Genomic DNA, 23589 nt, shown 5'->3' on the forward strand with positions numbered 1-23589 from the left:
AAATGGGTTGAGCTTGTAAGTATGATCTGATCTCATTACTTTATCACATTGTGTACATATGCATGCTTCTTTATCTTATATCTGTCCGTTAACCAAAGACCAATACTTGGGGAGAACAATTAAAAATTAACATTTTATTACCTTATCTCTTCTATAACCCATTGGGAGTGTAACTTCTGCTGGCTGTGTTTACACAGCTTGGCATTAAGGCCAAAAACTTTCAAGATAGGTGGGGATACAACAGGCTAAATAAACTATTTCAAATGCTTATATAAGGGTAATGAAAATATTTGTAAACAATTTAATACACTCCAGCAGGTAAAGTGGATCATTAGGAATAAATTAAAGGGTAGAAACGTTTTGAATAGACTGTCCCTTTAAATACAGATTTTAACCTTTTGCAGAGGCTAATACATAGTTATATTCAAGCAAAAGTGCAACAAGAATATGGTCTAATGAATTTAAACCCTCATGCCGGGGGTGCAAGTGCTTGAATAGGAACGATGTAAACACTTGGTGGAAAAATGAAATTATACAATCGTCGATGTGATCACATGATTTCAAGGCCAGGATCGGATCATGAGGGACTGCCTACACTGCTAGGCACACTCCCAGTCTGATTTTTTATTAGCTACAGTGGGGCAAAAAAGTATTTAGTCAGCCACCAATTGTGCAAGTTCTCCCACTTAAAGGGACATTATACACTCATTTTTTCTTTGCATAAATGTTTTGTAGATGATCTATTTATATAGCCCATAAAGTTGTTTTTTTAAAAAAAATCTTTAGTTTTGCTTATTTTTTAAATAACATTGCTCCGATTTTCAGACTCCTAACCAAGCCCCAAAGTTTTATGTGAATACCGTCAGCTACCTTCTCCAGCTTGCTCCTGTTTGTGTAAAGGGTCTTTTCATATGCAAAAGAAGGGGGAGGGGGGAGTGTCTTATTTCCCACTTGCAGTGGGCTTTCCAGCTACCTTTTCAACAGAGCTAAACTGGCAGATTCTAAGTAAGTTTTTAAACAGTTTTATACTGGATTTTTATATCAGTATCTGTGCATCTTATTCTTTATAGTAGGGTCTATTACATGCAGTTATATGAAAATGTGTATACTGTCCCTTTAAGAAGATGAGCGAGGCCTGTAATTTTAATCATAGGTACCTCAACTATGAGAGACAAAATGTGGAAACAAATGTGGAAACAAATCCAGACAATCACATTGTCTGATTTGGAAAGATTTGGAAAGAATTTATTTGCATATTATGGTGGAAAATAAGTATTTGGTCACCTACAAACAAGCAAGATTTCTGGCTCTCACAGACCTGTATCTTCTTCTTTAAGAGGCTCCTCTGTCCTCCACTCATTACCTGTATTAATGGCACCTGTTTGAACTTGTTATCAGTATAAAAGACACCTGTCCACAACCTCAAACAGTCACACTCCAAACTCCACTATGGTGAAGACCAAAGAGCTGTCGAAGGACACCAGAAACAAAATTGTAGACCTGCACCAGGCTGGGTAGACCTGCACCAGCTAGGTGTGAAGAAATCAACTGTGGGAGCAATAATTAGAAAATGGAAGACATACAAGACCACTGATAATCTCCCTCGATCTGAGGCTCCACGCAAGATCTCACCCGTGGGGTCAAAATGATCACAAGAATGGTGAGAAAACATCCCAGAACCACACTGAGGACCTAGTAAATGTCCTGCAGAGAGCTGGGACCAATGTAACAAAGGCTACCATCAGTAACACAGTACGCCGCCAGGGACTCAGATCCTTCAGTGGCAGACGTGTCCCCCTGCTCAAGCCAGTACATGTCTGGGCCCATCTAAAGTATGCTAGAGAGCATTTGGATGATCCAGAAGTGGATTGGGAGACTGTCATATGGTCAGATGAAATCAAAGTAGAACTGTTTGGTAGAAACACAACTCGTCGTGTTTGGAGGAGAGAGAATGCTGAGTTGCAACCAAAGAACACCATACCTACTATGAAGCATGGGGTTGGCAACATCATGCTTTGGGACTGTTTCTCTGCAAAGGGAACAGGAAGACTGATCCGGGTACATGAAAGAATGAATGGGGCCATGTATCATGAGATTTTGAGTGCAAACCTCCTTCCATCAGCAAGGGCATTGAAGATGAAACGTGGCTGGGACTTTCAGCATGACAATGATCCCAAACACACCATCCGGGCAATGAAGGAGTGGCTTTGTAAGAAGCATTTCAAGGCCTAGCCAGTCTCCAGATCTCAACCCCTGGAGTCCGTCGGGGAAGAAGGATGTTCCGCTTTGGCGGGATGAAGATGGATGAGGAAGAAAGAAGATAGAAGATGCCTCTTGGAAGAAGACATCGCCCGGATGGAAGACCTCTTCTTTGCTGCTTGGATCAAGACTTCGCCCGGATGGAGGACCTCTTCTTTGCCGCTTGGATCAAGACTTCTACCGGATGGAGGACCTCATCGCCCGGATTGGATGAAGACTTTGGCTCGGCTGAGTGAAAACGACTCAAGCTAGGGAGATCTTCAGGGGGTTAGTGATAGTTTTTTTTTAAGTGTGGTTTGGGTGGGTTAGAGTAGGGGTATGTGGGTGGTGGGTTGTAATGTTGGGGGGGTATTGTATTTTTATTTTCAGGCAAAAGAGCTGATTACTTTGGGGCAAGGCACCGCAAAAAGCCCTTTTTAAGGGCTGGTAAAAGAGCTGATTACTTTTGTATTTTAGAATAGGGTAGGGATTTTTTTATTTTGGGGGGCTTTTTTATTTTATTAGGGTGCTTAGATTAGGTGTAATTAGTTTAAACTGCTTGAAATTCTTTTTTATTTTTTGTAATTTAGTGTTTGTTTTTTTGTATTATAGAATAGTTTATTTAATTGTATTTAATTGTAGGTAATTTATTTAATTAATTTAATGATAGTGTAATTGTAACTTAGGTTAGGATTTATTTTACATGCAATTTTGTATTTATTTTAACTAGGTAGCTATTAAATAGTTATTAACTATTTAATAGCTATTGTACCTAGTTAAAATAAATACAAAGTTGCCTGTTAAATAAATATAAATCCTAAAATAGCTGCAATGTAATTATTAGTTATATTGTAGCTATATTAGGGTTTATTTTATAGGTAAGTATTTAGTTTTAAATAGGAATAATTTAGTTAATTTTAGGAATATTATTTCGTTTAATATAAATTATATTTATGTTAGGGGGGTGTTAGGGTTAGGGTTAGAGTTATGTTTAGGGGTTAATAACTTTATTATAGTAGCGGCGATGGTGCGGGCGGGAGATTAGGGGTTAATAAGTGTAGGTAAGGTAGTGGCGACGCTGGGGGGGCAGATTAGGGGTTAATAAATATAATATAGGGGTCGGCGATGTTAGGGGCAGCCGATTAGGGGTTCATAAGTATAACGTAGGTGGCGGCGATGTCCGGTCGGCAGATTAGGGGTTAAAAAAATGTATTAGAGTGGCGGCGATGTGGGGGGGCCTCGGTTTAGGGGTACATAGATAGTTTATGGGTATTAGTGTACTTTATAGCACAGTAGTTAAGAGCTTTATATTCACTCGTTAGCCCATAAAGCTCTTAACTACTGACTTATTTTGCGGTTGGAGTCTTGTCGGTAGAGGGTCTACAGCTCACTTCTCCCAAGACTCCAAATACCAGCGTTAGGCAGATCCCATTGAAAAGATAGGATACGCAATTGGCGTAAGGGGATCTTCGGTAGCCTGGAATTGTGGTAGGGAGGTGAGCGGTAGACCTGTACCTGCCTTACTCTTAATACCAGCGGGCGGGCAAAAGCAGCGTTAGGAGCCCTTAACGCTGCTTTTGACGGCTAACGCAGAACTCTAAATCTAGGTGTTTGATTCTGTATCTGATCAATCTATTTTTAATCAAAAAGGAAAATGATAAATTTTGACTAGACATCTAAAATCCTTGTTGTATGCCATCACTTCAAAATGGAAAACATTCACCTCCTCAGACAAAATCATTGTCTGAATTGGTTAGATTTGACAAAGGCTAAAGGTATTGCTCAGGAATACATCAAATTTCTAACTTTTTTGGGGACCTGTTGAGTGATTAATTTAATAATTTATTAGATGAACTCCTCATCATGAACACACATTTTCAATAAACCATATCTAGTTCCCATTCTTCTCCTGTCATAGAGCTTATGCTTTCCTTCCTTTTTCAAAAATTTTGAGGACTATTTCTGTAGTTTAGCCATGGCATCCCTCCCTCCTAGAGATGTCCCCCAAAAGCCCAATTATTCTTCTTCACCTCCCATAGCTATTAACAGACCCTGAAAACAGCTGTCACAACATTATCCTTCAAGGATACCTTTGGCTAGATGCTTGGATATTTTCAGGGAGTTCGGTCTCTCAAAGGCTATTCTGAGGGAGCTAATAACCTCATGCAAAAGTCCTGGATCATAAATGCTTAATTTTCACATTGTTCAGATGATCTAGCTGGCTTAAAAGGAACCTGGATCCCAAAAGGAACCTAGATCCAATTTCATCAATCACATTATTAATTATCTTATTTTTTGTTTGTGTCAGAGCTAGTATATAGATCTATTAAAGTTTCTATCTAACAACTTAGTAAATAATTCCCCTGTTGGTTGCTGTCAATTAGTCTTCTGAATTATGAAAGTCATTAAACTTAAACATCCTTCAGTACCAAATTATAACTCCTTTTGGAATGTTGACCTTTTTTTTCTTTCAAAATTATGGCCTCAAATAATTTGCTTTACCTTAAACAATTACCAGAATAGCTATACTCTTATGTCTTATTCCCTTTTTTAGAGGCTCTGATTTTAGAGCTTTAGATTTTAATTTTCCCTGGAAGATGTTACCTTCTTTTTATCCTGTAGAGGTTCAGTCTTATCTTCATCCATTTTTATCACTATTTGCATGCTGGACCTCTATGTTGTCAAATTTTAAAGAATACAAAGTCAGAACTTCTTCTTGTAGACCTTTTTCTTCTTAACAAATGTTATAATCTTATAATCATCCATCTCTTCTCCTATAACTTCCACCACTATTGGAAGGTGGATTAAAGGGGTTATGAAGTAAACTGGTAATGAAACTTTCAGCTCACTCCATGGTTACACAGGCTCTAAGATAATTTACAAATATGCTCATCTTCAACAATATTTGAATGCAGCTGACTGGTCTTTATATTCTGATTTTTAAACATTTTACTTCAAATCTATTCAACACACTTCTTTAAACTTTCATTATTAGCTGGTTTAGCCACAAGAGTGAGGAGGGTGATACATTGTCATCCTTCACACAAAGTTTATCATGCATAATGTATTAGGGACCCCTGCACTGCAGCAGGGGAAAGGAGACTGATATATATTTCCTCTCACTGGCTCTTGCTTCAAAGCCAGGTGATTTAACAGGAGGCGTGTCTGGTGATGTCATAAGGGGCAGGGAAATCACTGCTAATGCAGGAATTTCCCCAACAGCAGGTCTGTGGTTTAGGGGAGGCTTTAATATACTTTATCTCAACCCCCAGACCCCTTACAGGACAAAATACCCATTCAATAGAGGGGACTGCCTTTTAAATAAAGATTCTCATGCCCCTGTAATATCCAGGTAATTACCATTGGAAAAAAAAATCTCAAAAAGGAAGATTCCCCTCTTTCAAACAAGGAAGTCAATTGTACTTCTAGCATACAGGTGATTACCATTAAAACTGTGCTCACTTGCACTATTAGAAACAGGTATATCTAGTAGTGGGAGACAGGGCTGTAGTCCTTATGTCCCCCTCTGATTTCATTGGAGGTGTATGAGACCCCTCCTTTCTAGTGATGGACATGGGGGCTATTTTACCATCCCTATGCCCCCTCTGAAGGTTCTTAGACTTTCTTGTAAAGGAATTCCCTGTTTCTAATTGTTTGTCCTTGCTTCAATCTGATAGTTGCTATTGCTGGGAGCCCCCCAATCTCTCTAATAATACATAAAGAATGTTCTTTACTGCTGCCTGTAAAACATGGAGAGAATCTGTGAGCAAAATACAACTTCTGACTGCTGTTCCACCACCAGTGACTTGCTGATAACAAAAGAGGTGGTAAATTAAACAGTAAAAGAACATCTCTGTAGTATAAGTATGTTAGTGTTAGGTAAAAAGCTAAGTTGTTTTAGTAAAAATTCTATCCTAATTCCTTAAGAAATAGGCTTATATTGTGTGTCTATTGCTCATGGTCGATAGGGACAAGGCTATGAAGTTGGTGGATGGAGGTGTTTCCTTCGAGCAGAGACAGTATAATCTACAGACTTTGATGGTGCTCTTGGCTTTTATGCATTAGTGTATTTAAAGGATCAGTAAATACAGTAGATTTGCATAATCAACATATACATGATAAAAAGACAATGCAATAGCACATAGGGGCCGATTTATCAAGCTCCGTATGGAGCTTGATGCTCCTGTTTCTGAGAAGTTATGAAGTAGCGGACTAAAGACCGCTGCTCCATAACTTGTCCACCTGCTCTGAGGCCGCGGACAGAAAACAACCCGATCGAATACGATCAAGTTGATTGACATCCCCTGCTAGCTAGCGGTCAAATTTAAAAGTTATGTCTATTTTCACGCCCCCGTATTATGTGACAACCAAAAGCCAATCACAAATGCATATACGTATATTCTATGATATCATACATATGTTCAGTAGTAGCTTGTGACTAAAAAACTGTAAATCAAAAAAGTCTGTGGACATTTTGTTAATAGAAGTAAATTTAAAAGTTGTTTAAAATTGCATTCTCTAAATCATAAAAGTTTATTTTTTATTTCAGTGTCCCTTTAAGCCTTTTTTTTATATTACAGCACATCAGATGAGTGTATATAACGGTGTGAGTGCCTGTATACCTCTAATTATTATAGGGAGTTACATGAGGTGCAGTAGAGGATACGTGTGTGTCACTGCTATAAAGCTGTATACTAGACTACTGAGTTAACCCTTTGATTGCCATGCTATGGATTGGGAGGGTTCAGGAAACATTGATACCAGCTCCTAAGTACTGTGTGTGTGTACCAGTAAGTCTTGTGCACTTGGAGCTTCTTTGTGTCTGTGCAACAGGTAACACCATAGAATTGATATGTGTAAGACTAAAATACACTCTAAGGACACCTGTTACTATAGATGTTTTTATCATTTTTCTTACAGTTCTCCTTTTTAGTTATAAATCACTGTATCTATAGATATGTCTTACCGGGCGGAATAGAGTTTGGTGCTTGACAAGTTTTTCCACAACCATTACTACAACATTTCAAAGTTCCTTGACAATCACTGTCCTGGTCACACCTATTAATGCATAAGCCAGCGCTTCCGGGTTTTAAAGGAGGGCAGGAACCCGTCTTTGTTTCTGAAAATACAATAGAAAACATCAGATAAAGTAAATACTATTAATATCAAGTGTAGTGGTAATAATAGTCTATAAAAAACATGGTTTACTTAAGGCAATCCGGTACTTTGTCTGCAAGTGTAATATAATTATGTGCAGAGAGAACAGAACTAGAATATTCACGCACCCTTAAAATACATTGTAATAATAGATTATTGTGTTTTAAATGTGCAGATTTGGAGGAATTCCTGAGATCTTTGCATAGATTAATATATATTATATGAATGTTTAATAGACTAAACTAATTTAAATTACATCCTCAATCACAGAGCTCTGATCCCAATGCCCTAATTTTACGACCATGAATACAAATATAGAAGAACAAAATGTAATCATGCCCAAAAATTATATACATTTATATATATTTCGGGCTCCATCTTCGGATGCGCTTCGTTTCAGGCTTGCCCTAAATGGAAGTTAAGAAGCAGCAGTCATAAGACCGCAACTCTTTAACCTGTCCACCAGCATCATTTAGGTGGCGGATTGAAACCATACTGATCTGATACGATTAGGATGATTGACAGTCCTTGGTAGCGGCCAACTGGCCTCCAGTGAGAAAGGGGCGGCATTGCACAAGAATTTCACCAGAAATGCTTGTGCAATGACAAATGCGGACAGCGTATGCTGTCTGCATTTAGTGATGTCGAGCGGACATGATTTGCTATTTTGAATCATGTCTGCTCGACACTTAATAAATCTACCCCTTAGGGTGCTTAAGTTGATATTAAAATCATCATGAAATCTATATATTTCTATAGAATTGATACTGCAGTATCTATTGCTCATGGTCAATAGGGACATTCCCAGAGCTCCATTAAAACACAAACACACCTTCTAAATCATGCAAACAAAAATATTTTTAGGAAAGAAACATCCTAGTTTGAGCATTATCTCTGTAGCTATCTCGGTAACTAGACAAGGCTATGAGGTGGGGGGGTGGAGGTGCTTCCTTTAGCAGAGAGTATAAACCGCAGGCTTTGGTGGTGCCCTTGACTTTTATGCATCAGTGTATTGAAACCTTTTTTTTGTTTACATTACAGCACATCAGATGAGGTTATACAACTGTGTGAGTGCCTGTATACGTATATGCAATATTGGTCTTCAAAAACTGTAAGTGGATCTTGGGGGGTTAGTGTTAGGTTTTTTAAGGGTTTATTGGGTGGGTTTTATTTATAGCTTAGGGTTTGGGCTGAAAAAGAGCTAAATGCCCTTTTAAGGGCAATGCCCATCCAAATGCCCTTTTCAGGGCAATGGGGAGCTTAGGTTTTTTAGATAGGATTTTATTTGGGGGGGGGGGTTGGTTGTGTGGGTGGTGGGTTTAACTGTTGGGAGGTTGGTTGTAAAAAAAATTACAGGTAAAAAAGTTGATTTATTTGGGGCAATGCCCCGCAAAATCCTTTAAGGGCTATTGGCAGTTTAGTTTAGGCTAGGTTTTTTTTTTTCTTTTTTTTTCTTTTATTTTGATAGGGCTATTAGATTAGGTGCAATTAGTTTAAATATTTGATAATTTGTTTTTTATTTTGTGTAATTTAGTGTTTGTTTGTTTTTGTAATTTAGTTTATTGTATTTAATTAATTTAATTTATTTAATTGTAGTGTAAGGTTAGGTGTTAGTGTAAGACAGGTTACGTTTTATTTCACAGGTAAATTTGTATTTATTTTAACTAGGTAGCTAGTAAATAATTAATAACTATTTACTAACGAGTCTGCCTAGTTAAAATAAATACAAACCTAGCTGAGAAATAAAAATAAAACCTAAGCTAGCTACAATGTAACTATTAGATATATTGTAGCTAGCTTAGGGTTTATTTTATAGGTAAGTATTTAGTTTTAAATAGGAATTATTTAGTTAATGATAGTAATTTGTATTTAGATTTATTTTAATAATATTTAAGTTAGGGGGTGTTAGGGTTAGACTTAGGTTTAGGGGTTAATAACTTTAGTATAGTGGCGGTGACGTTGGGGGCAGCAGATTAGGGGTGTTTAGACTCGGCGTTCATGTTAGGGTGTTAGGTGTAAACATAACTTTTCTTTCCCCATAGGAATCAATGGGGCTGCGTTATGGAGCTTTACGCTCCTTTATTGCAGGTGTTAGGCTTTTTTTTAGCCGTCTCTCCCCATTGATGTCTATGAGGAAATAGTGCACCCTTCAGGTAGACACAGCTCAAAGCAGCGCTGGTATTTGAGTGCAGTATGGAGCTAAATGGAGCTTTACGCTGACATATTGCCTGCTAACGCCGGGTTTTTGCAAACCTGTAATAGCAGAGCTATAGGGAGGTAAGCTGTGACAATAACTTGCAAGTCATTATCGAGCCTCTTATAACGCAAAACTTGTAATCTATCCGAATGATATTTACTATTTATCAATTATTTTTCTTCCATTTCACCAGTTTTTAGTTATCAATCACTGTACATATACATATGTCTTAGTACACATTCAAATACCCTTGTCCTATTTTAGGCCAGATTAAAAGAGGAGCACTATTTAGTAATTTCGCTTGCATGCTTATTGAGCTAAAAGGATTTTTTTTTGCGCGTGTCTGGTAGTGCTCATATTACAAGTTGAAATTAAAACGTTTTTGCTTGAACGCGTGAGCATGCATGATAACCTATTCCCCCATAGAAGTCAATGGAGCTCAAATCCGATTGCATATTCTCAAGTGTGCTAACTCAACATAAAAGCATGTATATTTCCCATTTCAGTGTTCTTCACATAGCAGAATATGTTCTATTTTTTTATCAATACATATTTCTACATATATCTGATGGTATTTTGGTACAATACATATCTATACCTATATAAATATCTCTCTCTCTCTCTCTCTCTCTCTCTCTCTATATACTGTATATATATACATGATTATATATAGGTATAGAGATATATACAGATATTTATAGTTATATCTATTTTAAAATACATTTTCCTATATGTGCAGAACATTGCAATATGAAATGTTTGCAGAAAATACATAATTACACAGTATAACACTTTATTAAATTTGACTATTGCATAAATATGCTTTTTAATGTTTTCATCTACTTAACTGCAAAGATATGTTTTAGTACACATTCAAATACACTTGGCAAATGTATTCAGCTGTACAGGCTGATTTGTATTTGCCTCAGTACACAACTAGGTAAAACATATTGTGTACAGCGCTAGCGATAAGATTACAACATTTATGATGACACATAAACACAAGAACATGAAGCAAATTTGATAATAGAAGTGAAATGGAAATGTGTTTGAAATTGTATGTTCTATATGAATCATGAAAGAAAATGTTGGGGTTTCCTGTCCCTTTAAGGCAATCAGGTATTATGTGTAAAGCGGTAGCGATAAGATTACAACATTTATGATGACACATTTTGTGTAAATTGTTACAGAACCCATTACTATTTTTTTAAAGAAACTCATTATAGTGGAATATTAATGTTTAAATACATATGATTGTTTTGTAAACAGTAGAGATTAGTAAAGGAGAACCTATGAGCCACTATGCTATACACAGGGTCTGGGCAATTGCCATCCTGGTCCCCAGACCCGTCCTACCCTGTCAAAAACTTTAACAATGAAAAAAAAAATAAGAAATATGATCCGATATGCAGCGTCGCCCGCAAAAGCCGGCGACGCCCGAATTTTGCGCTGGTTTGGTATCCTATATACGGCGTAACATAGAAGTTACGCTCGTATATTTCTGCCTTCGCCCGTAGTTTTCTGGGCCATAGACAGGTATACCAAACCCGCGCAGTTTGGTATCCAATATACAGCGTAAGGACTTACGTGGCGAAAATGGAGAAATCTTACTCAATTTTCCCCTTGCCACAAAATGCAGCCGTAGTAAGCCTTACACTATGTATTGGAGCCCCGTAACTCCCTAAACTACCTGCCAAATAAAACCTAACACCTAACGCATGCGCAATGTCTATCTACCTGTCAACCGCGATCCCCCGCCGCAATCCCTAATAAAGTATTTAACCCCTAAACCGCCGCTCCCGGACCCCGCCGCAACCTACATTAAATGTATAACCCCCTAATGTGATCCACCTACACCGTCGCCACCTACATTACATACCCTCTAATGTGAGCCCCTTACACCACCGCCATCTACATTACATACCCCCTAATGTGAGCTCCTACCCCGCCGCCAGCTATATTAAAATTATTAACCTCTAATCTAATCCCCCTACACCGCCGCCAGCTATATTAAAATTATTAACCCCTAATTTAATCCCCCTACACCGCCGCCAGCTATATTAAATACATTAACCCCTAATCTAATCCCCCTAAAGTAATCACCTCTATTACCAGCCCTTAAAAGGGCCTTTTGCGTGACATTGCCCCAAAGTAACAGCTCTATTGCCAGCCCTTAAAAGGGCTTTTTGTGGGGCATTTCCCCAAAGTAATCAGCTCTTTTACCAGCCCTTAAAAGGGCTTTTTGTCACAAAGTAATCATCTTTTTTGCATCTAATCTAAATCCCCCTACACCGCCGCCACCTATAATAAATGTATTACCCCCTAATCTAATCCCCCTACACCGCCGCCACCTATATTAAATAGATTAACCCCTAATCTAATCCCCCTACACCACCACCAGCTATATTAACTATATTAACACTAATTTATATTACGATTAATATAGTTTATATCGTTATTATATTATATATATATTAACTATATTAACCCTAATATAATTAGGGTTAATATAGTTAATATCGTTATTATATTATATATATATTAACTATATTAACCCTAATTATATTAGGGTTAATATAGTTAATATCGTTATTATATTATATATATATATATATATATATATATATATATATATATATATATATATATATATATATATTAAGTATAATAACCCTATCTAACTCTAACACCCTTAACTAAATTCTTATTAAAATAAATCTAATTAATATTAATATTATTCATTAAAATATTCCTATTTAAATCTAAATACTTACCTATAAAATAAACCCTAAGATAGCTACAATATAATTAATAATTACATTGTAGCTATTTTAGGGTTTATATTTATTTTACAGGTAACTTGGTATTTATTTTAACTAGGTACAATAGCTATTAAATAGTTAATAACTATTTAATAGCTACCTTGTTAAAATAATTACCAATTTACCTGTAAAATAAATCCTAACCTAAGTTACAAATACACCTACACTATCAATACATTAAATAAACTACAAATATCTAAACTAAAATACAATGAAATAAACTAAACTCAATTACAAAAAAAACAAACACTAAATTACAAAAAATAAAAAAAGATTAGAAGAATTTTAAGCTAATTACACCTACTCTAAGCCCCCAAATAAAATAACAAAGCCCCCCCAAAATAAAAAAATGTTCCTACCCTAATCTAAATTAAAAAAGTTAACAGCTCTATTACCTTACCAGCCCTTAAAAGGGCTTTTTGCGGGGCATGCCCCATAGAAATCAGCTCTTTTGCCTGTAAAAAAACCACAATACCACCCCCCAACATTACAACCCACCACCCACATACCCCTACTCTAAACCCACACAAACCCCCCCTTAAATAAACCTAACACTAAGCCCCAGAAGATCTCCCTACCTTGAGTCGTCTTCACCCAGCCGGGCCAAACTCTTCATCCAATCCGGGCGATGTCTTCATCCAAGCGGCAAAGAAGAAGTCTTCCATCCGGCGATGTCTTCATCCAAGCGGCAAAGAAGAAATCTTCCATCCGGGCGATATCTTCATCCAAGCGGCAAAGAAAAGGTCCTCCATCGGGGTGAAGTTTTCTTCCAAGCGGCATCTTCAATCTTCTTTCTTCAGCCCTCCGACGCGGAACATCCATCAGTCCCGACGACTGGACAACGAATGAAGTTTCCTTTAATTAGGTATAGGATTCTATCAACCAATCGGAATTAAGGTAAGAAAATCTGATTGGCTGATTGAATCAGCCAATCAGATTCAAGTTCAATCCGATTGGCTGATCCAATCAGCCAATCAGATTGAGCTTGCATTATATTGACTGATCGGAACAGCCAATAGAATGCAAGCTCAATCTGATTGGCTGATTGGATCAGCCAATCGGATTGAACTTGAATCTGATTGGCTGATTCAATCAGCCAATCAGATTTTCTTACCTTAATTCCGATTGGCTGATAGTATCCTATCAGCCAATCGGAATTCGAAGGACGCCATCTTGGATGACGTCATTTAAAAGAAACTTCATTCGTCGTTCATTCGTCGGGCCTGATGGATGTTCCGCGTCGGAGGGCTGAAGAAAGAAGATTGAAGATGCCGCTTGAATGAAAACTTCGCCCCGATGGAGGACCTCTTCTTTGCCGCTTGGATGAAGACATCGCCGGATGGAAGACTTCTTCTTTGCCACTTTGATTACGACATCGCCGGATGGAAGACTTCTTCTTTGCCGCTTGGATGAAGACATCGCCCGGATTGGATGAAGAGTTCGGCCCGGCTGGGTGAAGACGACTCAAGGTAGGGAGATCTTCTGGGGCTTAGTGTTAGGTTTATTTAAGGGGGGTTTGGGTGGGATTAGAGTAGGGGTATGTGGGTGGTGGGTTGTAAAGTTGGGGGGTGGTATTGTGGGTTTTTTTACAGGCAAAAGAGCTGATTTCTTTGGGGCATGCCCCGCAAAAAGCCCTTTTAAGGGCTGGTAAGGTAATAGAGCTGTTAACTTTTTTAATTTATATTAGGGTAGGGACATTTTTTTATTTTGGGGGGCTTTTTTATTTTATTAGGGGGCTTAGAGTAGGTGTAATTAGCTTAAAATTCTTGTAATCTTTTTTATTTTTTGTAATTTAGTGTTTGTTTGTTTTTTGTAATTGAGTTTAGTTTATTTCATTGTATTTTAGTTTAGATATTTGTAGTTTATTTAATTTATTGATAGTGTAGGTGTATTTGTAACTTAGGTTAGGATTTATTTTACAGGTAAATTGGTAATTATTTTAACAAGGTAGCTATTAAATAGTTATTAACTATTTAATAGCTATTGTACCTAGTTAAAATAAATACCAAGTTACCTGTAAAATAAATATAAACCCTAAAATAGCTACAATGTAATTATTAATTACATTGTAGCTATCTTAGGGTTTATTTTATAGGTAAGTATTTAGATTTAAATAGGAATATTTTAATGAATAATATTAATATTAATTAGATTTATTTTAATAAGAATTTAGTTAGGGGTGTTAGAGTTAGATAGGGTTATTATACTTAATATATATATAATATAATAACGATATTAACTATATTAACCCTAATATAATTAGGGTTAATATAGTTAATATATATAATATAATAACTATATTAACTATATTAACCTTAATATAATTAGGGTTAATATAGTTGATATAGGTGGTGGTGGTGTAGGGGGGTCAGATTAGGGGTTAATCTATTTAATATAGGTGGCGGCGGTATAGGGGGATTTAGATTATAGGCAAAAGAGCTGATTTCTTTGTGACAATGCCCCGCCAAAAGCCCTTTTATGGGCTGGTAAAAGAGCTGGTTACTTTGGGGCAAAGCCCCGCAAAAAGCCCTTTTAAGGGATGGCAATAGAGCTGTTTACTGTGGGGTAATGCCACGCAAAAAGCCCTTTTCAGGGCTATTTGTAGGGTTAGACTTAGGTTTAGTGGTAGTGATAGTTTAGTATTTTAGGGGTTAATTAATTTAATATAGCTGGTTGCGGTGTAGGGGGATTAAATTAGGGGTTAATAATTTTAATATAGCTGGCGGCGGTGTAGGGGCTCACATTAGGGGGTAGTTAATGTAGCTGGCGGCGGGGTAGGAGCTCACATTAGGGGGTAGTTAATGTAGCTGGCGGCGGGGTAGGAGCTCACATTAGGCGGTAGTTAATGTAGCTGGCGGCGGGTTAGGAGCTCACATTAGGGGGTAGGTAATGTAGGTGGCGGCGGTGTTAGGGGGTAGTTAATGTAGCTGGCGGCGGGGTAGGAGCTCACATTAGGGGGTAGTTAATGTAGGTGGCGGCAGGGTCCGGGAGCGGCGGTTTAGGGGTTAATAACTTTATTAGGTGCGGTGGGGTCCGGGAGCGGCGGTTTAGGGGTTAATACATTTTTTATTATTAGGAGAGTGAGGGGGGATAGCGGATAGAGGGGTATACGTGTCGGGCTATGTTTGGGAGGCGTGTTAGACAGTATGGTGATTTTATAACTTAGTCAGGTTTTGTAGGCGCCAGCAGTTTCTAAAGTGCCGTAAGTCACTGGTGACTCCAGAAATTTGTACTTACGCAGATTTCTGGACATCGCTGGTTTGTCAGACTTACGGCACTTTAGCATCTGACGGCGCCGTATATAAGATAGCTCGAGTTGCAAGCTGAAACTACAGGCGGCGGGGGTTCCCTCGCTTGCGCCGCAAACTACAATCTATATCGGATCGCGCCCGTGGTTTGAAAGAAGCACAAATTCATTAAAAATCTAATCTGTTGAAAAAGAAAAGTTCAAAATACATATATGAAAATGTGTTTTCTGATAGATTGTGATACCACAGTTGAATCATCTAAAAATTTAAAGAAATTAACAGGATACAAAGTCACGTAAAAATCACAAGATAAGTAATTTTTTTTTTAAAAGCTTGAAATGATTTAAAAACATCATAAAAAAACAAAAAACTGGTGAAAAACTTTTACCTTTCGGAATAGAATTTGGTGCTTGACAAGTTGTTCCACAACCATTACTACAACATTTCAAATTTCCTTCACAATTACTGTCCTGGTCACAACTATTAACGCATAACCCAGCGCTTCCGGGTTTTACAGGAGGGCAGGTACCCGCCTTTGTTTCTGAAAATATATTAGAAAACATCAGATAAAGTCAATACTTTTAATGTCAAGTGTAGTGGTAATAATCCTATATAATAAAAGGCCAGGTATGTTTGTCCGACGCAGTCATGCACAGTAGAGACTGTGCGAGACAAACATTCCTGAGACTTCGCAAGAAACGCCCCTTGCGCAGTAGAGACTGCGTGAGACGGGACCAAGATACCTGGCCCTGAAATGCACAAGATGCTTACACATTTTGGCCCGTGTACAGGGGCTTGAACACTAGGGGTTTATAAAATACATTGTTTACTTAAAGGGATAGGAAAGTCAAAATTACTCTTGCATGATTCAGATAGAGCATATAATTTTAAGATACTTTTAAATTTGTTTCTATTTTCAAATGTGCTTTATTCTCTTGGTGACCCTTTTTGACAAAGAATATGTACATATCCTACACTAGTGGGAGCTAGCTGCTGATTGGTGCCTGCAGACACTTGTCTCTTGTGATTGGCTAACTAGATGTGTTCAGCTAGATCTCTTTTGTTCCTCCAGCAATGGATAACAAGAACATGAAGCAAATTTGATAATAGAAGTGAAATGGAAATTTGTTTGAAATTGTATGTTCTATATGAATCATGAAATAAATGTTGGGGTTTCCTGTCCCTTTAAGGCAATCAGGTATTATGTGTAAAGCGGTAGAGATAAGATAACAACATTTATGATGACACATTTTGTGTAAATTGTTACAGAATCCAATACTAATTTGCTAAATAAACTCATTATAGTGGAATATTAATGTTTATATACATATGATTGTTTTCTAAACAGTAGAGCTCAGTAAAGGAGAACCTATGAGCCACTCTATACACAGGGTCTTGGCAGTTGGAATCCTGGTCCCTAGACCCGTCCTCCTCTGTCAGTTACTGAATTTTTTTATATTAGGCATCCTCAAAAACTTTAGCAATGAGAAAACACAAATAACAAGGTATATGGTTTAAATGAAACTCATATTCATTGAAAATCAAGGCTGTTGAAAAAGAAAAGGTCAAAAGACAATGCAAATGTGCTCAAAATTTGTTTGTTTTTTTATAGATTGTAATAGCACAGTTGAATTGTCTTAATATTTAAAGGAATTAAAAGAACACTCAAGTAAAAAGATTCAGATCAAGCAACAGAATTAAGAAACATTCTAATTCACTTCCATTAACAAATTTTGCATGGTCTTTTTCTATACACACTTTCTAGGGAACAAGATCACACTAAGGGCCTATTTATGAAAGGCCTGTCGGACATGATCGGACATTGCGGATCATGTCCTACAGACCTCGCTAAAGGCGGAGAACAATACGCTCTCCGCATTCAGCATTGCACCAGCAGCTCTTGTGAACTGCTGGTGCAACGCCGCCACCTGCAGATTTGCGGCCAATCAGCCGCTAGCAGGGGGGTGTCAATCAACCCGATCGTATTCAGAGCAGGCGGACAGGTTATGGAGCAGCGGGCCTGAAGGTTCGCCAGAAACACGGGGCTTCAAGCTCCATATGGAGCTTGATAGATAGGCCCCTAAGGGGTCGATTTATGGAGCAGCGGATGCTGCTTCCGACCCACTCCACTTCAGTTCCACCTGAAGCAGAAGTTAAAAAGCAGCGGTCCTAAGACCTCTGAGGTGGCGGACAGCAATCAGCCCAATCGAATACCATTGGATTGATTGACACCCCCTGCTAGCGGCTGATTGGCCGCAAATCTGCAGGGAGCGGTATTGCACCAGAAGTTCACAAGAACTGCTGGTGCATTGATAATTGCCGATATACGGCGGACATGAAACGCTATATTGTATCATGTCCATCCGCACAATAATAAATTGACCCCTAAGCATGTGCACAAGCTCACAGAGTATACATATATTAGTCTGTAATTGGCTGATACAAGGGGCCAGAAAATGGGAATAAAAATATATTTTTCCGAAAAAATGTACTGCTTATTTGAGTTAGGGGCCGAATTATCAAGCTAACATTAGGTTAGCACCATGTTTTTAAATCAAAGTATGTCACAGATATTTTCCTACAAAAATGTATTTTACGGACAGCTGCTCCTGGCTCTACTGAACGGGTCTGTTTTTTTCTAAGCGTATTGGGCACGCTGTCTAGTCACATCCAGCCTGATCGCGCCATTAAAATGAATGTAGCACGATCGCGCTCTAGTCTGGTAGCGGAAGCGAGCTACATTATTAATATTATTATTGGTTATTTGTAGAGCGCCAACAGATTCCCCAGCACATTCATTTTAATGGCGCAATCGGGTCAGCTGTGACTAGACAGAGTGCCCGATGTGCTTAGAAAAAAACAGACCCGCTCAGTAGAGCCATAAGTCTGTAAAATAGATTTTTGTAGGAAAATATCTGTGACATACTTTGATTTAGAAACATGGCGCTAACCTAATGTTATATAATTCTGCAATATGTGCAGAATTATATAACGTTATTTGGTGTGTTTACTGGCCCTTTAAATCATTGTATTTTTATTATGTATTAGTTAATTATGTCCTTTAACAGGGTACAAAGTCATGTTAATAGCACAAGATAAGCCAGTTTTATAAAGCTTGAAATGACTCTGAATTTAAAAACCTCACAAAAGAAAAGGAAAAAGAACTTGTGAAAACTTTTACCTTTCGGAATAGAGTTTGGTGCTTGACAAGTTTTTCCACAACCATTACTACAACATTTCAAATTTCCTTCACATTTACTGTCCTGGTCACACATATTAACACATATTCCAGCGCTTCCGTGTTTTATAGGAGGGCAGGAACCCGCCTTTGTTTCTGAAAATATATTAGAAAACATCAGATAAAGTCAATACTATTAATATCAAGTGCACTACATAATAATTAATCAGCTGAAAAGTTTAGAAGATAAAGGTATGTCTTGTTTACTTATCATCAAAGTCAAAATTGATGAACTGAAAACTAAAAAGGAGAGTACACCAGTCATGGACTTTGCGAACAGTAACAAAAAGGCAAGCAGTGGGTCCTCAATGACAGAACAGGTATCTGGGATGGTTAGACTAACTGATGTTGCTGCTTTATTGCCACGCAGAAAATTCAAAATGCATGGTGGTGTAATTTCAGATTGTGGTTCAGACATGAGTTATAACAGTGTATGTAGACAAATTGATGAGGGTTTGAAAGAGCAATTCTCTGAATCTGAAATCATACGCACAGGCCCATATTTATCAAGCTCCGAAGGGCCGTGTTTCTGGCGAGTCTTCAGACTCGCCAGAAACACAAGTTATGAAGCAGCGGTCTAAAGACCGCTGCTCCATAACCCTGTCCATGGAGATATTTGTATAGTTTGTAGTGCGACTGGAGTAGCTCTGATCAGATATACTCAGTCTAAATCTTGCCTAGTATTATGACTGTTACATGAAACTATGTTAAAAAATTGTTAAAGATATAAGTAACTAGAAGTGTAATAATTTCATTTAGTAATATAAAAGACAGATATCTGATTTAAGTAAATAATATATAGGATTTTATTCAGAGTAACTATATATAGACATACATTCAATAGGATCATTAAAAAATAGAACTGGCCTAATTTGAAACGGATCCGGTATTAAAATAATTAAAAATCAGTGATAAATATATTTTTTCTAAAATAAATATTGCGTTCCTGGAAATATATGTGATATTATCTAGCTTTATTTACTAGCTTTATTATCTTAGAAACTAAAGCGCAAATGAGACTTATAGTTGATATAAGACATATAATGTATATATTATGTATACTTATACAATACAAATGGAATAGAAAAGTATGCGAAAGCGCATTGGCCCGAGGCTTATTGCTTAAAATTAAATGGTACCTTAAAAAGTAGAAAAAATGTAAAAATTTAAAAAATGATCAAGTTCGTGTACTATACCGGTATAGTTCTTCTTTGAATCTTGTCTGTCGAGGCAAACTTATTAATCCTAGAAACCCACCAGGGGGTCTCCTGAAATGGTATCCAAAGTATAAGTGTAGCAACAGTTGTAGCAACCGTTTGTTACTTTAGTTGTTACTTTAGTTGTAATCCTTTTGATTCAGCTTCCTTCTTTCCAGCTTGTTCATCTAAACAAGTATATATCCAGCAGCTCTATACTATAGATAAGGACATAGAACTGCAACCGGGACACAAATTACGAAAGGTACAAAGAAAGAGGACCGCTAACAAGGAGAAAGCTAAGAACAAGTCAGATCTCCATTAAAGTGTGAATCCTCTGGTACCCCTCTTGCTCTTTGTTCTGCTAACGGACATATAAAAAGATCCAAAATAATCGAAAGTCCAAAACACTCCACCGTTTGACACTTGTGGAAACTTCTCCAACTAACCGCTCAACAAAGGAGATTAGAGAACAAAGTTGGACAACATCTAACTAAGAAATTAGCAAGACAAAGGAGAATATTGTATTTTGTACAATAAAATACACTTGAAGGATCGTGCAAGACCCCCTGGTGGGTCCTCCAACAAAAGATACACAAGATCGTTACCTTCACGTTTTTAACAAAAGGATTACAACTAAAGTAACAACTAAAGTAACAAACTGTTGCTACAACTGTTGCTACACTTATACTTTGGATACCATTTCAGGAGACCCCCTGGTGGGTTTCTAGGATTAATAAGTTTGCCTCGACAGACAAGATTCAAAGAAGAACTATACCGGTATAGTACACGAACTTGATCATTTTTTACATTTTTACATTTTTTCTACTTTTTAAGGTACCATTTAATTTTAAGCAATAAGCCCCGGGCCAATGCGCTTTCGCATACTTTTCTATTCCATTTGTATTGTATAAGTATACATAATATATACATTATATGTCTTATATCAACTATAAGTCTCATTTGCGCTTTAGTTTCTAAGATAATAAAGCTAGTAAATAAAGCTAGATAATATCACATATATTTCCAGGAACGCAATATTTATTTTAGAAAAAATATATTTATCACTGATTTTTAATTATTTTAATACCGGATCCGGTTCAAATTAGGCCAGTTTTATTTTTTAATGATCCTATTGAATGTATGTCTATATATAGTTACTCTGAATAAAATCCTATATATTATTTACTTAAATCAGATATCTGTCTTTTATATTACTAAATGAAATTATTACACTTCTAGTTACTTATATCTTTAACAATTTTTTAACATAGTTTCATGTAACAGTCATAATACTAGGCAAGATTTAGACTGAGTATATCTGATCAGAGCTACTCCAGTCGCACTACAAACTATACAAATATCTCCATGTTCTAATAACTATCCTTTTAGTTACAGGTGGTTTTTTCTGAGGTAAAACCACAGTTTATAGTGTTTTCTTAGCCGTTAATATTTTACACCAGTACTTAGGGTATATTTGTTAGTTGCTCCTCCAAAAGCAACTATCATAATTGTCCACTCCATAACCCTGTCCGCCTGCTCTGAGCAGGCGGACAGGAATCGCCGGAAATCAACCCGATCGAGTACACAGTTCAAAAAATTAAATTCTAACAAAAAGTAAGTAATCAAAACAACAAATAGCACAACTGATTGGCAGAAAATGTATGCTGTCATGTTGGATGAATGGTGTTCTTGTTGAAATTCTGTTGGACACAGGAACTCAAGTCAGCGTGGTAGGAGAGACATGGCTAGGAAAGTTTCTTCTGGATGTTTCCATAAAGCCTATAGAAGATCTACTTTCTGACAGCAAGCTACACATCATTGCTGCCAATGGCTCTGTCATTCCATTTATTGGATGGATTGAAGTACTTCTTGAACTCAAAAGTAAGGGACATGGAAACTTTGCCATTCATGTGCCAATGCTGGTGAGCAACTGTTGCATTGATAATCCACTTCTTGGGTTTAACGTTATTGAAGAATTGATCAGAGAAAACAGTGACCAGTCAAATAGTACTCAGGACCTGACTATTCTGCTGAGTGAAGCTATGAAAGTAAGACAGAGAATACCTAACAACATTGTCAATGTTGTCAATCAAGTAACAGATTAAGAAGAAATGTCTGACAGTTGTGTGGTCAAAGTGGGGAAGAAAGGACTCAAGATTAGCAGAGGTGAGCTTTGTAAAATAAAATGCAGAATTAGAACATGGTCTGAAGGAGGAGTCATGCCATTTTAAACCACTTCCAGAATGTCCAGTCTAAGATGGCCTTGAACTGTTTCTTACAGTGGTAGATGTGCCAAGTGGTGTCTATAAAGTCGTGAAGATCCCTGTCCTGAATCAAACTCAACATAACATTTACCTTCCTCCAAGAACAGTGTTGGCTACCATTACTCCATTATCTGAAGTCCTACCCTTCATCCCAATTGATGGCATTGGAAAAGGAAATAACCAGAATGAAAGTTTGCTTCATGTAAATCAACTCAGTGGATAGCCGGAGTCAGTTATCTATTAACAAAAACCTTAAATGGCACCCATCTGTCAATTTAGAACATCTATAAACATAAGAACAGTAGATTATCAGACAAATGCTATATGACGAATCAGATGTCTTTGCTCAAGATGATGGAGGTTTAGGATGCATCCCAGATATGAAATTGAAGATAAATTTGAAAGATGACTCTCCCGTTCAGAAATGCTATAATTCAATTCCAAAACCCCTATACAAGGAGTGAAAGAGTATGTCCAAAACCACCTTGACCAAGGTTGGATAAAGAAATCTTACTCTGCTTACTCATCACCAGTTGTTTGTGTCCGAAAGAAGGACAGTAGCTTACGGCTATGTGTTGACTTTCGGAAGTTAATTTGAAAGACTATTACAGACAGACACCCACTACCAAAAATACAAGATTTTTTGGATAGTCTACAAGGATTTACATAGTTCTCGATCCTGGACCAGGGTAGTGCTTATCATTCATCAAGGCTTTGTGGATGAGGGGTCAAGACATATGACTGCTTTCAGCACTTTTTGGGGACTCTATGGGGCTAATTCATCAAGCCCATATGGCCCTTCAGGCTCACCAGAAACAGAAGTTATGAAGCAGCGGTCTAAAGACCACTGCTCCATAACTTATCCGCCTGGTCTGAGGCCGCAGACAGAAATCAACCAGATTGATTACGATCGGGTTGATTGACACGCCCTGATAGCAGCTGATTGGCTGCAAATCTTCAGGGAGCGGCATTGCACCAGCAATTCACAAGAACTGCTGGTACTCCAAAACTTTTCATGAGCATATTGATGATCTTAGGCAAATGCTTTGTCGAATGTGTGAGTATGGCATCAAACTCCCACCAAAGAAATTTGAACTTTTCAAACAGCAGATTCGATACCTTGGTCGGATGGTTTCAGGAGAAGGCATTATAATTTACCTGAAAGATCTTGAAGCTGTATTACAACTGAAAAAGAAAGAACCAAAAACAGTTGGAGAACTCAGATC

At 37.5% G+C, this 23589-nt stretch overlaps 1 protein-coding gene across 2 annotated transcripts in view; it reads right to left on the bottom strand.

Moving 5' to 3' along the window:
* The window catches only part of LOC128636577 (WAP four-disulfide core domain protein 3-like), a 58086-nt gene that overhangs the window by 14760 nt on the left and 19737 nt on the right, over nucleotides 1–23589 (bottom strand). For both annotated transcript variants that reach the window (XM_053689580.1, XM_053689574.1), the window contains exons 5-7: nucleotides 18844–18996; nucleotides 16051–16203; nucleotides 7205–7357 (exon numbers count right to left, since the gene is read on the bottom strand). In XM_053689580.1, coding sequence (XP_053545555.1) covers nucleotides 7205–7357; nucleotides 16051–16203; nucleotides 18844–18996 — 459 coding nt within the window. The remainder of the gene's footprint in view (nucleotides 1–7204; nucleotides 7358–16050; nucleotides 16204–18843; nucleotides 18997–23589) is intronic.

Source organism: Bombina bombina, chromosome 1, assembly GCF_027579735.1.
Source record: "Bombina bombina isolate aBomBom1 chromosome 1, aBomBom1.pri, whole genome shotgun sequence".
Taxonomy (NCBI): Eukaryota; Metazoa; Chordata; class Amphibia; order Anura; family Bombinatoridae; genus Bombina; species Bombina bombina.